Here is a 14,459-nt window from a genome sequence, read left to right on the forward strand (position 1 = left end):
GTAGTGGAGTAGGCTTACTTGAAGATGTAAGCATGTTCGTAGAGGGACTGCTCTTTACATCCATGGAATATTTGAACAATCCTCAAGTTCAAGTTGTAGTGGATAAGTTATCTTTAATTAAAAAATTAAATATATGCAAGCTGTATGGAATGAGGCTCAAAATTGCTGGCATGAGTTATGCCTGGGTGCAATGAGAAAAAATAAAAACAGCCATTATTTCAAATAATAATACTATTTTTCTAATCATGAGGTATTTGGAATTTAGCCACTCCTGATCATGTCTGCTACTGGATCTTGCTAAATCTCAGAACAGTAAGCCTGCTAACATACATCAATTTCTAAAAATGCTTATTGTTGCAATGCTTGATACTGATGTGAAATAGACTGGAGGGCTATAGCAGTTCACACCATTTCATCAGCACACAAAAAAACTGATAATGATAATATAGATAATAATAATAAAGACATTTATTGTAAATAAATGGACATCATTTTCCTAGTGAAGCTTGACAGCAATTTTGGAGCGAAATTCTAAATGATTACAATGTTAACTTTCATTGTTCATACAGCATTCATTAACTACATGGTGGCTTTCAAACACGGACCTGGGTGTAAACTGGTTTTTGTCATAGTCATTATAATGATATTAAAATATGTTTTAGTTCTAACACTGTTGTACTTTAACGAATTATAACATTGCAGGTTTAGCTCACTACCAATTGCACGGTTAGTAACTCTATATCGCAAATAGATATAGGTTACCAAGTGACCATACTTTCAGCAAGGACCACAATGCATGAAGACCAGTCAGTCTAGAACTGCATATATTCTAAAATATAACATCTTTCTCAAGAAATCATGTCATACAGCAGAAAAACAAAGCATTTGCTCATCTGATTAAAAGATGCAGAATATTTATGGCATACATCGACATTCATGACAAAATCTGTCCCCAGTTGCGATTGTGGCAAGGACAAAAACCGGCATATGTAGTGGGTCACCAGGTGCAAGTTTGAAACGTCCTATAATAATATAAATGCCCAAGATAACGCATACGTTATCACTGATGCTTCTTCAGTGAGTATTCGCGGTTTAAGTGCCACAGCAGAACACATTCTTTCCCTGTACTGTAGCTCATTCACAGGTTTTCATGACATTCACCAGCTTATGTGCAAAATGTTGACCCCCTTCGTGAGGAGATGCCTGGTTATGAAATAATGGGCGTGACATTGAAACCTCCTAAATGACAGCTTTTTGTGTGTAAAGTGGCACAGTCGAAAATATTCATTAAAACAGACATTCTCCTATATTACACAATAACATTACTGATCTATTGAATTAGAAAATAAATATATTTTGCTCTACAACGTGCATAATTACTATATGAGCATTGGGTGTAAGGCCTTTTATCAACCTTGTAATCAGATTATGAATCATGAACGTGGCACAATATATCTTCTCTTCATAAAAAGTGCACTATGAAGACTGGATTTATCTAGTTGCTCTGTTGCCAGTGGCACTCAGTGGCTCTCAGTACCACACGTTCTGTAGTGGTGTACAGAAGTCATTGCTGAAGAGTTATTCAGTAAAGGTTCATTCTCAAGCCCCTGCTAGAGAGACGCGGTAGTTTGTCCATGCTTCTTCACTCCAGCAGACACTGTGTGTGGTTTGGATCGGTCAAGTCCTGTGAAAAGTAAAACAGCTTTGTGGAAATAGGCCAGGTGAAATTTACCCTCAGAATTTACCCTAAATAATACTGAAGTGTCGTCGTCTCATCTCCATTCATGCACAATGTACTACCAGTACATACAGTACCATGCAAAAGTCTTAGGCACCCTAGATTATTATTATTACTTTGTTTTACATACATTTTATATTGTTTGTGTTTTTTGCATTAGTGTCTCAGTACAACATACCAGCTGACTGGTTTATAAAACTGCACGACAGTATACCCAAGATAATGTTTTTAACTGTTCACTGCTCAATTTTTATTTTTTTACACACCCAAGACATTTACACAGCACTGAAAATCATAGCAGACCAAAGTACTAAACAAGTCATTCACAATGCTCTCTGGTCACTCTTATTAGGAAGCATAGGTTACCTGTGCTCAAGTCTGCTCTCTGAAGAATCGGTCCCTGAGGAGAGGGCACTGTCGTTTCCATCTGAGGGAGCGTGACTGTAGTGTTTATCTGAGAGAGTGTGACTGTCGTTTCCATCTGAGGGAGCGTGACTGTGGTGTTTATCTGAGAGAGTATGACTGTCGTTTCCATCTGAGGGAGCGTGACTGTAGTGTTTATCTGAGAGAGTGTGACTGTCGTTTCCATCTGAGGGAGCGTGACTGTGGTGTCCCAGCAGTGCTGACTGGGCCTTATGCACAGCTGTCTCGAGCATGGCCCGGTCACTCAGAACTTCCCTCAGTGTTTCATGGTCCATTTCTAGCAGCATGCCTAGAAGAGTCAGCAACAGAATCAACAACAAGTACCTAGCCCAGGAGTGCACAACTCCAGTTTTTGTTCTAACCAATTTCATTGCTTTTAATTTGCCGACAGCTCTGGTTCAAGCCTGTACTTGAGCACAGTAAAATCATAAGGATACATTGCAGTCTGCAGTCCTCAATCATATCTTATCATGTGTGAGTCAATTCAATAATTAAGACAAGATCAAGATAATTAAGACAAAATCCTGATGCGCACCCCTGACCTAGCTACTGACTGTTTGTTGCTTGCTTGCTCTACCTGTGCCTCCTACGCCATACCCAGCACAGTTTCATAACACAGAGATGGTAATCATCAACAGGATGCTTGCTTCCTTTCTATGTGGCTTCTGCAATTTACTCCACAGTGCAGCTCTGCACAAGATGTCACAATCCTGATGGATGAAGGTAATGGGTGCCTCTTCAAGATTAGGCAAAGCAATTCAGAATCCGAATCAACTTAATTGTCATTGCAGGTGTTAGGACAATGAACTGAGCCGCATCTGACCCAGTAGTGCAAATAGTAGTTAAAGTTCAGTAATGACAGTGCAATATTATAGTATTGCATTATGACAGTAATATTATGATATTAATAATAATACTAGCAAAATAATACCGGAATACATTGCATAGTATGAAATGTGCAAAGGCAGAAAGTGCAAATGACAGCCCTATGAATATGAATGAATAAGTACAGTGAATATGTACAATACTGGGGGTCCTGATGTAGGCAATATATACTTATATTGTATATATTATTAAAATATATACTTGCACAATGTTGCTCTCCAAACATTTTCATATAGAAATGTTATAACCAACCAGGTTATCAGGTCATGATCTGATATGAACTAACTCACCAGTGATGTCAGCACACTTTGCTGTATCGATCTGTCGCACAACCGCAAACAGCTTCTCCCCCAACCTCTCTGCGTCGTCGGGATCTGAGAAGTCACTAACGTCCGTCTCCTCTGAGCTCTGTCTGCAGGAAGGTGATGCTACATGAAGGCCAGTACATTTCAGGGAGTTTTTTGGAACAGCAGTAATCACCAACCCTGTTCCTGGAGATCTACCGTCCTATTGGTTTTCACTCCAACCCTAACAAAGCACGCCTCATTCAACAGCTTCAGATCTCATTGAGCCAATTAGTAGAATCAGGTGGGCTAAATTGGAGTTGAAGTGAAAACCTTCAGGATGGTAGATCTCCAGGAACAGGGTTGGTGACCCCTGGTCTACAGTATGTCAAAAAAATGAAGAATAATCAGACAGACCCTTTCATTGTCTGTGGTTCACACTTACTCCTCCAGTATTTTCAATGCAATATTAACCCTTTCCTCCAAAAGACCAGGGTTGGAGAGGAGTTTCTGCACCTCCAGTTTCTTTTGCTCCAGCAACATGCCTGTAGGACCAAACAGCAAGGCACATGTTTTACTGCCACACTAGTATGACCAGTGCACTTTATTGCAGTTATTTCCCCCATAATGACCGCTTTGCATCCTTACGGAGTGAGGATTTTGAATGCTACTTTTTTTTTTTTTTTTTTACTTCTGAAGTATACACTCACATAATTCAGGCCAGTAAAAGCAGGACATTATCGCTGCTATATTTCAGTTTTTCTGGTATAAGGTACACACACAGCAGAAATGACTGATTCCACCTCGGTACAGGGATCAGTGTTGACGTATCCACAGTCCGCACCTGTAATTTTCTCTGTGAGGCCAGTGTCGTAGACGTCCACGAGCTTGTACAGCTGCTCCCCCAGCGAGTCTGAGGAAGTGGATGCTCGATCCTCCCCCTGGCGCTCCACCTCACTGCTTTGAGGACGGAAAGGTTCAGAATCATAAAGCCTGAACAGCATGGGGTTAAGCCATAAAACGACATCGGGGCATCTTCTCACTCACCTGTCTTCTCTGGGTGGCTGGAGAGCACTTAAGGCTTTATTCAGAGCCTCGGTCAACATGGCCTCATCCAGCAATATCTGTGCTAGTACTGGACCAGGCAACTCCAGCAGCATCCCTGCAGTGCAACCCACACACATACTGCATGTTCTGACACAATCTTCAATTTACAAATGTGTATATTTTCACTAACAATGCTGCCCTGCAATGTAAGCAAGCTCTTAAGAGTAGTATCGGCAAAGCTATCGTTTCCGTCTGCGATTTTGAGCTTTCACTTTCCTGCCAATGTTACTCAACTTTTGAGAGATGACAAGTTCAATAAGGGTCTGGTACTTCTACACCCCTGCAGTAAGTAAGCAAGAGTGCATGTACAAAGTCGTGTGTGGCATTCAGAAAACAACGATAATTTATTATTTATAAGACATACGGAATTCTGTATCTGTGATTACCTCAACAGTAGAAATATGTCAGCGTCTTTACGAAAAAAAATTAATAAATCTGACGTCAAAACCAGTGTATTACCTGTCAGTTTCCCTGCCATTTCCGCGTGCCTAGGATAGATTAGGCCATACAACTTCTCGCCCAGCCTCTCGAGTTCCTCCTCATCCTCCATAATGAGTGGCGTATTCAACATGCATTCAAGTGTTTTCTGTGTTCGTATGCTTTTGGCATTTTCAAAACATTTCGCTAACTTAGGTAGCTAAAATAGCAAATGTAAACAAACATATCACAGCATTTGCTGCAATGTTTCCGGTCTAATTTGTCATGTAAAAATGTAAACAATGGCATTGAGATAGCAGGAATATAACTTATACAAGCTACATTTTTTTGCAACTACACCCAATATACCTAACATTAGATAGCTAACTTAACGTTCTTGGATAACAAGAGTACAAGCTATCTAACGTTAGTTAGCGAGAGTAACATTAGATCAAGTCAATGTTGATCATTGATAATATCTAAGAAAATATTATTGTGCATAACTATTGAGATATTATATTATCATCTCTTTTACAGAAAAGCTACCGTTAATGAAATGTATATTTAATTTAATTCTAGTTAATGTTACCAGTAAATCACATACTTAAAATGCTAAAAACACATCCCTTCTCCTGTTGCAGAACTGCGCATGTTGATGACGTTATATTTGTCGCAGCGAGCCTCAGTACGTCCTTTTCCGAAAAAATGTCTCTCCGAGAGAATGGATAAGTAGGGCTTTAAGACAAAAATAAGATTTGTCCGTTTACAGACATACATTTTATCCGATATGTATATGAAGATCCCCTGGAAGAAATACTATGCTATTTGTTTTAACCCTTCGGAATTGTGAATGAATTAGTATAACTACCAATAAAATGACCATAGAGTGTTTGCGAGCGCGTAGGGATATATTATTCTGTAACGCGGCTTCCTTCCTTCTCTCCCTCTTTTCTGCCGTTGAAAGGTAACGTGGTCGTTTCTGATGTTCTTGTTACAAGACTGAATTTTAATAGTTTTTAATAAAATCTGTACGTATTGAGTGTATAAACACGCGTTTACATTATAAATGATGTGTATTTCCGATTTATCATGTAAACACTTGGGAATATAAAACTTGTATTTTGCTAAAATGGTTATGTTCATTTTTGCACTGTTGCTAGTGTGGGCCTCCCGAGATGGCTTTTGAGAAAGGCCCTTCCTTAGTTAGGCTAGCAAGCGAGCCAGCCATTAACGTTAAGTTACTTATCGATCTAGATTGCTTGCCACCTAGTTAGTGTACGAATGTTGCATGAACGTTTCTGAATAAGCACTTGAATACGTCTTTAGAGATGTTTGATAGTGACGGGTGTGAGCTAGCTAGCTAGGCTAATCAGTATATACTACATATGAATGAGAAACGAGCACGTTGTCATAGTGCGTTACTTGTGTGGGACATAGCTAGCCATAATTACATTTTATTAGCTCGCTAGATTTTTAACAAGCGTATGGTCCCGTTTTAAACAAATTAGCTGAATATTGATTAAACGTACGCACTCAGAATACAACTCGTGCGGCTAAGGAGAGCCTAATGTTATTTATAGGAAGTTACGTAATTATCACCGCTGTTTTGGTAGGAACAGATTTAACTAACGTAAAGTTAATATTAACGTTTCCCGTTTCCTTACCCAGGTGTAACCATGTCGTCTCATCTGCAGTGGATGGTCATCAGGAACTGCTCCAGCTTCCTCATCAAGAGGAACGGACAGACCTACAGCACCGTAAGTTAGGTTTTAGGTTATTTTTAAACGCGCATCTGCCATAGTCTGCTCTTAATGAAATTATGTAGGTCACAAAACGCGTGAACGGGAAGACTGTTTTTGGAAGTGTATGTGGTAGCAGTCCTTTGCCTTTTTTTTTGTTGACAGGAACCCAACAACCTCAAGTCAAAGAACTCGTTCCGTTTTAACGGACTTGTGCACAGGAAGACTGTTGGTGTGGAGCCTGCTGCTGATGGGAAAGGCATTGTTGTGGTTTTGAAGAAGCGTGCAGGTAGGTCTCAGACATACTTTTGCCGCAAAGAAATGCACTGCCTCCATTAATATTACTGTCTTACAGCCTTGAGGCTGATGGGGTTTTTTTTACCCCAAGCAATTCTGCATGCCTGACGACAAAACACTTCATTTTGAAGGATCACTGAACTATTATGGAAAAATTGTTGACCCTACCTAAATATGCATATGAAGTAATATTGCAGATAAGCAGCCAGAGTTGATTATCTTGTTCTATAGCACCATCTTCTGCTGCCGGTCTTATTTGCGGTTGAGGTTGAGTAAATTTCCCGAATGTTTTCAAGGTCAACGCAAACCTGCTACCTCATTTGAGAAAATCACAATCAACAAGAACTCGCGTGCCACTCTCAGCAGCCTGCGTCACATCATCCGCAAAAACAACTACAGGAAGGATCTGCGCATGGTACGTGTCCCAGTCCCAGTCCCAGTCCCAGTCCCAGTCCCAGGACAAGCACTTTGATCTTCAGGGATTGTGTTTACAGTGGACAGGGCTGATGTGCATTCAGAGCTACTGTTAAGCTCAGATATTAGGATCAAAATGGTGGTTGGTATTAGGAGGCAACCAACCAAATAAATTGTGACCACTCAACAAGATGGTGAATGCCCTGAAGTGCAAGTCGTGAGCATTTTAAAATGTGTGTGCATGGACACACACAGTCTGTTTGTGTCCATGCTTATGTTGCTCTGCTTTGAAGTCGCACCTGTGTGCCTGTCCAGTGTATTTGCATATATTTGCACACCCTATAATGGTCGTGTGCAGTGCATCGAGAATTGTGCCAGTTCAGAACGTGTTTGAGCCGATCGGGTGTGGAGTGGAGCGGCGAGCGCAGATATCGGAGGGTTTTGATGGTGCCGTGGCGCTGAAAGGTGAGCTGTGAGGTGGGATTGTGACCGAAGCTGTCTCCCCCTACAGGCCGCTCTGCGCCGCGCTAGCGCCATCCTGAAGAGCCAGAAGCCCGTGGTGGTGAAGAAGCAGCGCTCAAGAGCAACCAAGACCGCATAAATGCTTTCTATAAGAATCATCTAATAAAGTTCTGTCAAATTGAATTATCTGACTCCTCGTTACTTTCCAAAATAATTGCATTGGCACGCCTGTCGGTATTATTTGACATAAACCTATGTAGAGTAAGTGTGCTTCTTGCTGTAGATGCACCAGCGTGAATTCAAGAAGCGCTTGGGTCAGTGTATTTGCCTACTAGCTAGTGATTGGTTGACCGATAACTGGAGAAAATTGTACAAAACATTGCCACAAAGCTTTTCCCCATAGTGCAGAAAGGTTATCCGTGACAGCTGCTGCCCAATATTGGTGCAAGCACAGCCTGAAACATTTACACAATCTTGGCAACAAGCAGCAATTCGAAAGTGCAACTTCATGGTTTGTAGCACTGAGGATAAAAGAAAAATCTTAATCTTGTTACTTAGCCGATGCTTTGATCCAAAGTGACTTAGTTGATTAGATGAAACAGGGTACCCCAGACTGCAAGTGTGCCCTAAAGATTTTACTCAAGTACTGGAGTGAACCAGCATAGTGCAGAGCAGCCTGAGAACTAAGGTAATTAGTTGGAACAAAAACCAGCGCGCATACTTGCCCTCCAGGACCGGAGTTGTGCACCCATGTCAATCAATATGGCCAGGAGGTGTTTGTTCATTAACCCCATAAGGCTTGAGGATATTGGACTATCCCCGCTTATTACCGTGAGCCCTGACATGATTATCCCCTGAGCCATATAGACCACAGACATGGTTCAGGTACATTTTGAAAGTTCAGACTAAAAACACTGCGCTATTGTAGTGCTTTCACACTCGCCACATAATGCAACAAATTGACAGCATGGATATATTAGAATGGCTTGCCTTGCTGGGTCTGTTGGTTAGAGCTGTGAGAACACTGAAGCAGGGGAAACCAGAGAAGAGGTGGGTCATGATGTGTCTACCATAGCAGCCAGCCTTAAATGTGCAAGAATAGTTAAGCTGAAGTTTCTCCGTCTGCCTATAAACGGTTTTTAGACTAGCGTCTGTTTTTGTGTAATTATCATTTTAAAGTAAAATCCCTTTGTTTTGTTCTCAAACCAGAAACCTGGATTTTAAAGCGTGACCAGTTACCACAATGGAATATAAGGTTGCCGGATGTGGGAAACTATGCTGATAACACGTGCAGCTATTGCAGCTAAGTAGGACATTCCTAATTAAAAAGGCAACAGGATATATGCAAGCAATTCTTATTGATTCCTTGTGGCATAGGTTATGTAGATGCATAACCTCATTATTTTTACCTTTCTTATTTTCAGTCGATTGGTTTCATCCACAATCATTCAAACAGTAAATCTGCGATGATCAATGAATGTATGATGGAAAATAATGACTGCTGACTGAGTACTCAATAATGGGGACATAGGGTGTTGACACTAGCCTGGGTCAGCCATGCACATTAATATGATTGATTTCTGAAAGCAGGACATTTGCATCCTACTTCATTTGACCTAAAAAATATCTGATGTATACTGGCACAGTATATTGTTAGCTGTTAACTTAGCTGTTTGTTACGTAAATTGTTAAGCATTAAGGTTTGGTTTTTTGATGTATTTGCATCTTTTTTTTAAACAATGAAACATCAGACACCGCTGACTGTGATTTGAGAGTGTGCGTCGATGGCCATGAAAGGGACCAACCGAATGGTGCTTGTGAGAGTGGCATTGACACTGTGGACAGTGTCCGCCTTGTCCAAATTAGGGCTGGCTTTTGAGCTTCAGGACACCATTCACGCTCTGATCGAGGAAAACCTACACTTACACGATCAGCTTGAGAACCTGACGCGGGCGATGCGCGACCTAAAACAGCTGCTGTGGAACCACTCCAAAGGTCAGTGAATATCCGTCTTTGTTTTTGTCTTGAAATAGAAGAGCAATTTGAATCTAAAGTGACTGATTGAAGATTTCTAAAGTAGCTGCTAGTTACTAAATGTATGTTTATGGGTTTGAATAGCTTGTCTCGCTATTCAGTTAAAATACGGTATGTTTACAACTAAGTTTATGCATTTAATCAATAGCAGCTCTTTTGAACAGAAACTGAAGGAGAACATGATCCAGATTTACAGCATCTCTGGGACGAATGGAAAGAACACGGTAATCTTTCACAGTTTTTATATAGCACTGTTTCATTTTACCGTATAGTGACTTTATTACAAACCAATGAAAATTAGATCAGAGCATGGCTAAACCTAAATGTCCAACTAGGAGGGCATTACTGTCCTGTAGAATCTGAAAGACAGCTTGTGCTCATGGAGCAGACGCACAAGCATGGTTCTAGTTATTTGACTCCACACTGACCTCAGTTATGTTAGAAGTATTTTCAGCTGGAGTTAATCCCTAATCCTTTGGGTTTGATTGGGCCAGTGATATACAGGACGGGGAAGAGGAAAAGGCCCCTTAACATTTTTTGGCCCCTTAAATCTGGCAGCTCCAGGCAAAGAGATGGTTAAGAGATGGTTAAATCATTAACCATGGTTGATTTGTCAGTTCAGCTGTGAGGAAGATGACTGATTCCATATTGCAGCAGTTGTTTCTCATGATACTGTAGGCTGGTAATCCAGTAAAATTGACGCATCTTCAAGGTGAACCACCCCTCTTGCCTGAGCCATTTTGTAAAGGAATATGTATTTTTTACATTTGAATAGATATTTGGTGGCTGTGTAGTGGATACACTCCTCTTTTAAAAAAAAAAATATTCCAGGTACTTTAAATATTGTATTATTACCTTTCTTGCAGCTGCTTCATACTGGCTAAAGTATATTACATAATCAGGGTTAAAAAGAAGTGACTGTTGTTACGCAGGTATAAGTGCAGAAACACACCTTCTGTTGGAGCATGCATTCTGTGGTCAGGATCTCCATGGAGACGCCAGGCCTCACCAGGCACAGACATTTCTCCTGCTCCCCACCTTGATCTGCCTCAGCCTTCTGCTCTTCTGATAACATGTCCAGATTAAGTACATCAGATATCCTCCAAACTGTTTTCTAAATAACTGCTGAATCAGGTCTGTATCACCATTGTTTTATATGTAATACATAATCTCACTGCTTCCTAAGAAAAACATTTTCCAAATGTTTTCATCCTAAAAAAACTTTTCATCCTTTAATGTTCCATAATTTGTTAAAATGAAGCTTCTGACATAAGAATGAGGTGATGTAATTTATCTGTGATAAATATACTTTATTAATCTGAATGTTGTATAGCATACATTGACCAGTCCACCTGTACGTATTTGGACAGTGACACATGTTTTGGCTCTGCACTCCGGCACATTGGATTTGAAATGACGCAACAGATATGAGGTTAAAGTGTAGATTGACATCTTTGATTGAAGAGTATTTAGGTCTACACTGAGTGAGTCATGTAGGAATCGCAGCCCATTCTATAAATAGTCCCCCCATTTTGGAGGATCAAAAGTAATTGGACAATTGCTCAGCTGTTCCATTTCTTAGCCGGAATCATTATTTCATTCATAAGAAAGAAAACAAGGTCTAGAGCAGAGATGGGCAAGGCGGACCGTATCTGTTTCTGGATTTCAGACTTCTGCTCTTAATGATTTAATTAGCCCAATCCAAAAGTAAAAACTGTCAGTGTCACACTGTCTTGTCTAATTGTGTCTGTTTAATTTTGGTGTAGATTGTCATTTTGTTTTTGTCTTCTGTCTGTATATTTTATCAAAAAGTATTTCTAGAACCTTGGAAAGGGTTCACCTTCCTTAAATGATAAAGGCATACAATTATTCTCTGCGTTATTTTTATTTGCCTATTATAATTTTATGGGAAATTTTAAAAATAGTTATCAGGGGTTTGAATAATTGTGCTACACCTTTGGAAAAATATATTACTTGTTCAACACAATATTGTCCACCAATTGTATTAGTATATTTTCCAATCTTTTGAATATGCAAAAGAGCTTTACCTGTATTTACAGCCTTCTTTGCTCATCCATCAGGGGTGTGCACATTTTTTGCAGATATAATATTGCTGTTTAGAGGATTTCAGTTCCATACCACCCATCCGATTACTCCTTTGTGAATGTTCATTTCAGCACGTGTTGTGTTGCAGAACAGCAATGATCTCAAACAGCAATATGGGTCATTGATTAAAGAGCTCTGAAAAAGGCTTTAGTTACCAGGACTATACCCCAAATGATGCCGATGAATACTACATTTAATAAAGCCAAATGATTTTCTGTTATTTTTGCAATGATTTATTGTACAATCAAACGTGAAAAGATGTCAATATGTCAAAACACAAATTACACAATCGTTCACGGACCATGCATGTGTATATAAAGGTTTCAACGCGTCCACACCTTACACCTTAAGATACCAATCAGCAGTTACCATACTACAGACACTTTGGTTTATATAAGCCATAGTCTTTTCCTACCCACCAATGTTCCACTTAAGTTAGGTCCCCACCCCCCAAAATATGAATATACAGAATTAAATGGATATAATTTATTGGCATTTTTTCCAACTGGTAAACATACAAAAGGTAAAAAACTAGGAAAATATCCCTGTATATAGGATGCCATCTTGTTTCTAAGAGTTCTTTATCATTTCATTACACATGCAGGCTAAGATTTATAACATTCCTCTTTGATAATAAATTAAATATTGCAAACACATTATACAGTGGAATGTATGCATATAAAGTACAACAAATTCACCAATTCATTCTCAGCAACTTCTACCGGGAGTACAGGAGTCCAACAAAAAGTAATTTTCAGGTGGATCGAAATGAGTGTTAAATTGTGAAAGAAGCTAGAATGGGTCACGAGCCACATTACAGAAACTCCATTCTAGATAGAAAGTCCATTTACTCAAGTACAAAACATACCTGTTCCCAATTTCACCACCAAACCTGAAAATCTGTCCATCTGGTGGTCAAACGTTATTGAAATCCAAAGTTGGCTAAATCCAACAACCATTTCTGATCACACCCTGTATCATCGTAGGCAGAGTGCCTCGCATGATATGATTATTGCTCTCAGCATGCAATGTTCAACCAAGAGTATGCATTAGTATACTTACAAATTGCAATTAATAAGCAAACCATGTTCTTAACGCAGAAATTAAGCTGTGTTCACTCATTTTTGCTAATAACTTTATAAGGGTCCACTTGGGTGTGATGAAATGACAGGTAATGCCAACACTGACATTGCGTCAGCTTGGTCTCCTTCTGCCTCCTCCTCCCAAACAGGAATGACATAGTCTACACTTCTGCATTTGTGTCATGAATTATTTGAAGAATTCACTTCAGACCTTAAATTTTTAAGAGTAACTGCTTTAATTAACCGTTGCTGGGGACGCCAGGCTCAGGACTGCATGGACAATGGTCTGCATTGAAATTAAACTGTTAAACCACAAGAAAGAAGCCACAGTTCCCTGGTCAGAGCCTTGATGCTGCATGAAAATGTACACAACATTGGTGGAAATTGTCACATCTTGCAGAGCCTGCCGGGTACTGGAGCCCTTGTGTTGAAATGGGCCACATCTTCAGAGTTACTGACCGTAGCCGCTTCTGTCGTTCACGCGGTTCGTGGATCCGGGTCCATGGGCATTTCATTATGCAGGGGTGTGTGTGTGGGGGGGGGGGGGTTAGCCCTACTCTGAGGAACACAAACAGAAGTACTAACACAACCACACGTCTACAGAAGGACCCCTCTCCAGTGCACACCCGCGTTCAGAAGGCCTCCGTTGGACGGGAGCGCGGGAACTGCAGGGCTAGAAGTACGAATAAACAAAGGGGGGGGGGCATTGTGCATGTATCTACCTATAGAAGTTTCTCTTTTGTCGTTTACTCCGTCTGTGCGCTAGTCGATGTCCAGGTCGCTGTCGTCCTCGCTCAGCTGCGCGATGGCGGCGTTGCGCACGGAGGTGGGCAGGGCGGCGCTCTTGTCGGGCAGCAGGCCGTACTCCTGCAGCAGGGCCTCCAGGTCCACGGCGAAGAAGTCCTCGCCCAGCTGGTCGGTGATGCGCACGAAGTTGCCGATGAGGTCGCCGCTCTTGTACACCAGCAGCGCCGGCAGGGCGTTGCCCGTGAACAGGGCGCTGGTGCCGATGACGGAGCTGCGCACGCGGCAGAACTTCACCAGCGGGTACTCCTGCGCCAGGCACAGCAGGCAGCCGCTCATGGCCTGGCAGGCCGGCACCTCGCCCTCGTAGATGTGGATCATCACCAGCGTGCCTTTGCCCTCCTGGTCCACCGCCTCCAGGAAGTCCTCGCCGCTGGAGAGCTCGAACACGCGCTCGAAGCGCTTGCCGCTGTAGAGCTGCCGCCGCATCTCGTCGATGCGCTGCCTGCGGTACTGCTCCAGGAAGTCCTCGTCGTCCTCGTCCTGCTGCAGCATGTTGTACTCCTGCAAGGTCATCTGGGGAAACGGGAGGACGCGCGAGGTCACCGAAGGCCAGTCACGCGCCACCGAGAACAACAACTATGCTGACACAGAGCGATTGATCTGACCTTATGATCAGGAGATTATCCAAGCACTTTTTTTACAGTCATAACTGTGTTCTGAATGG

At 41.4% G+C, this 14,459-nt stretch overlaps 3 protein-coding genes across 5 annotated transcripts in view; 1 reads left to right on the forward strand and 2 right to left on the reverse strand.

Moving 5' to 3' along the window:
- Nucleotides 1-449: 449 nt before the first annotated feature.
- Nucleotides 450-5,520, reverse strand: LOC133141944 (uncharacterized). 3 transcript variants are annotated; one of them, XM_061262781.1, is made up of 7 exons: nt 4,897-5,515; nt 4,378-4,492; nt 4,175-4,287; nt 3,776-3,875; nt 3,337-3,458; nt 2,105-2,450; nt 450-1,684 (listed from the first exon to the last, which is right to left on the reverse strand). In XM_061262781.1, the coding sequence occupies exons 1-7, from the start codon at nt 5,006-5,008 to the stop codon at nt 1,678-1,680; spliced, it is 915 nt and encodes a 304-aa protein (XP_061118765.1). In that variant the 5' UTR covers nt 5,009-5,515; the 3' UTR covers nt 450-1,677. The 3 variants fall into 3 exon arrangements, with proteins under 3 accessions (XP_061118765.1, XP_061118764.1, XP_061118766.1); XM_061262780.1 differs by having other exon boundaries at nt 4,175-4,290; XM_061262782.1 differs by lacking the exons at nt 450-1,684; nt 2,105-2,450 and having other exon boundaries at nt 3,347-3,474; nt 4,175-4,290; nt 4,897-5,520.
- Nucleotides 5,521-5,755: 235 nt separating this feature from the next.
- Nucleotides 5,756-7,949, forward strand: rpl28 (ribosomal protein L28). Its single transcript, XM_061262783.1, has 5 exons — nt 5,756-5,818; nt 6,523-6,611; nt 6,759-6,882; nt 7,187-7,305; nt 7,816-7,949. Exons 2-5 carry the CDS (start codon nt 6,531-6,533, stop codon nt 7,903-7,905), a joined length of 414 nt encoding a protein of 137 aa, XP_061118767.1. The 5' UTR covers nt 5,756-5,818; nt 6,523-6,530; the 3' UTR covers nt 7,906-7,949.
- A 4,428-nt stretch (nt 7,950-12,377) lies between these two features.
- Nucleotides 12,378-14,459, reverse strand: part of LOC133141450 (prostaglandin G/H synthase 1-like) — a 34,686-nt gene continuing 32,604 nt past the window's right edge. Inside the window, exon 15 of the mRNA XM_061262022.1 lies at nt 12,378-14,308. Within this exon, the coding sequence (XP_061118006.1) occupies nt 13,751-14,308 (558 nt within the window). The 3' untranslated portion in view covers nt 12,378-13,750. The remainder of the gene's footprint in view (nt 14,309-14,459) is intronic.

Source organism: Conger conger, chromosome 12 (assembly GCF_963514075.1).
Source record: "Conger conger chromosome 12, fConCon1.1, whole genome shotgun sequence".
Taxonomy (NCBI): domain Eukaryota; kingdom Metazoa; phylum Chordata; class Actinopteri; order Anguilliformes; family Congridae; genus Conger; species Conger conger.

What these genes read in the sequence shown, in the direction of transcription:
- LOC133141944 (XM_061262780.1), bottom strand. Translation starts at nt 5,008, where the DNA reads ATGTTGAATACGCCACTCATTATGGAGGATGAGGAGGAACTCGAGAGG. An exon ending in GCATTGAAAATACTGGAGGA is followed by an intron (nt 3,459 to 3,775) that starts GTAAGTGTGAAC and finishes ACCTTCCTGCAG; the next exon opens with ACAGAGCTCAGAGGAGACGG. An exon ending in AAAGTGTGCTGACATCACTG is followed by an intron (nt 2,451 to 3,336) that starts GTGAGTTAGTTC and finishes TGACTCTTCTAG; the next exon opens with GCATGCTGCTAGAAATGGAC.
- rpl28 (XM_061262783.1), top strand. Translation starts at nt 6,531, where the DNA reads ATGTCGTCTCATCTGCAGTGGATGGTCATCAGGAACTGCTCCAGCTTC. An exon ending in ACGGACAGACCTACAGCACC is followed by an intron (nt 6,612 to 6,758) that starts GTAAGTTAGGTT and finishes TTTTGTTGACAG; the next exon opens with GAACCCAACAACCTCAAGTC. An exon ending in ACAGGAAGGATCTGCGCATG is followed by an intron (nt 7,306 to 7,815) that starts GTACGTGTCCCA and finishes CTCCCCCTACAG; the next exon opens with GCCGCTCTGCGCCGCGCTAG.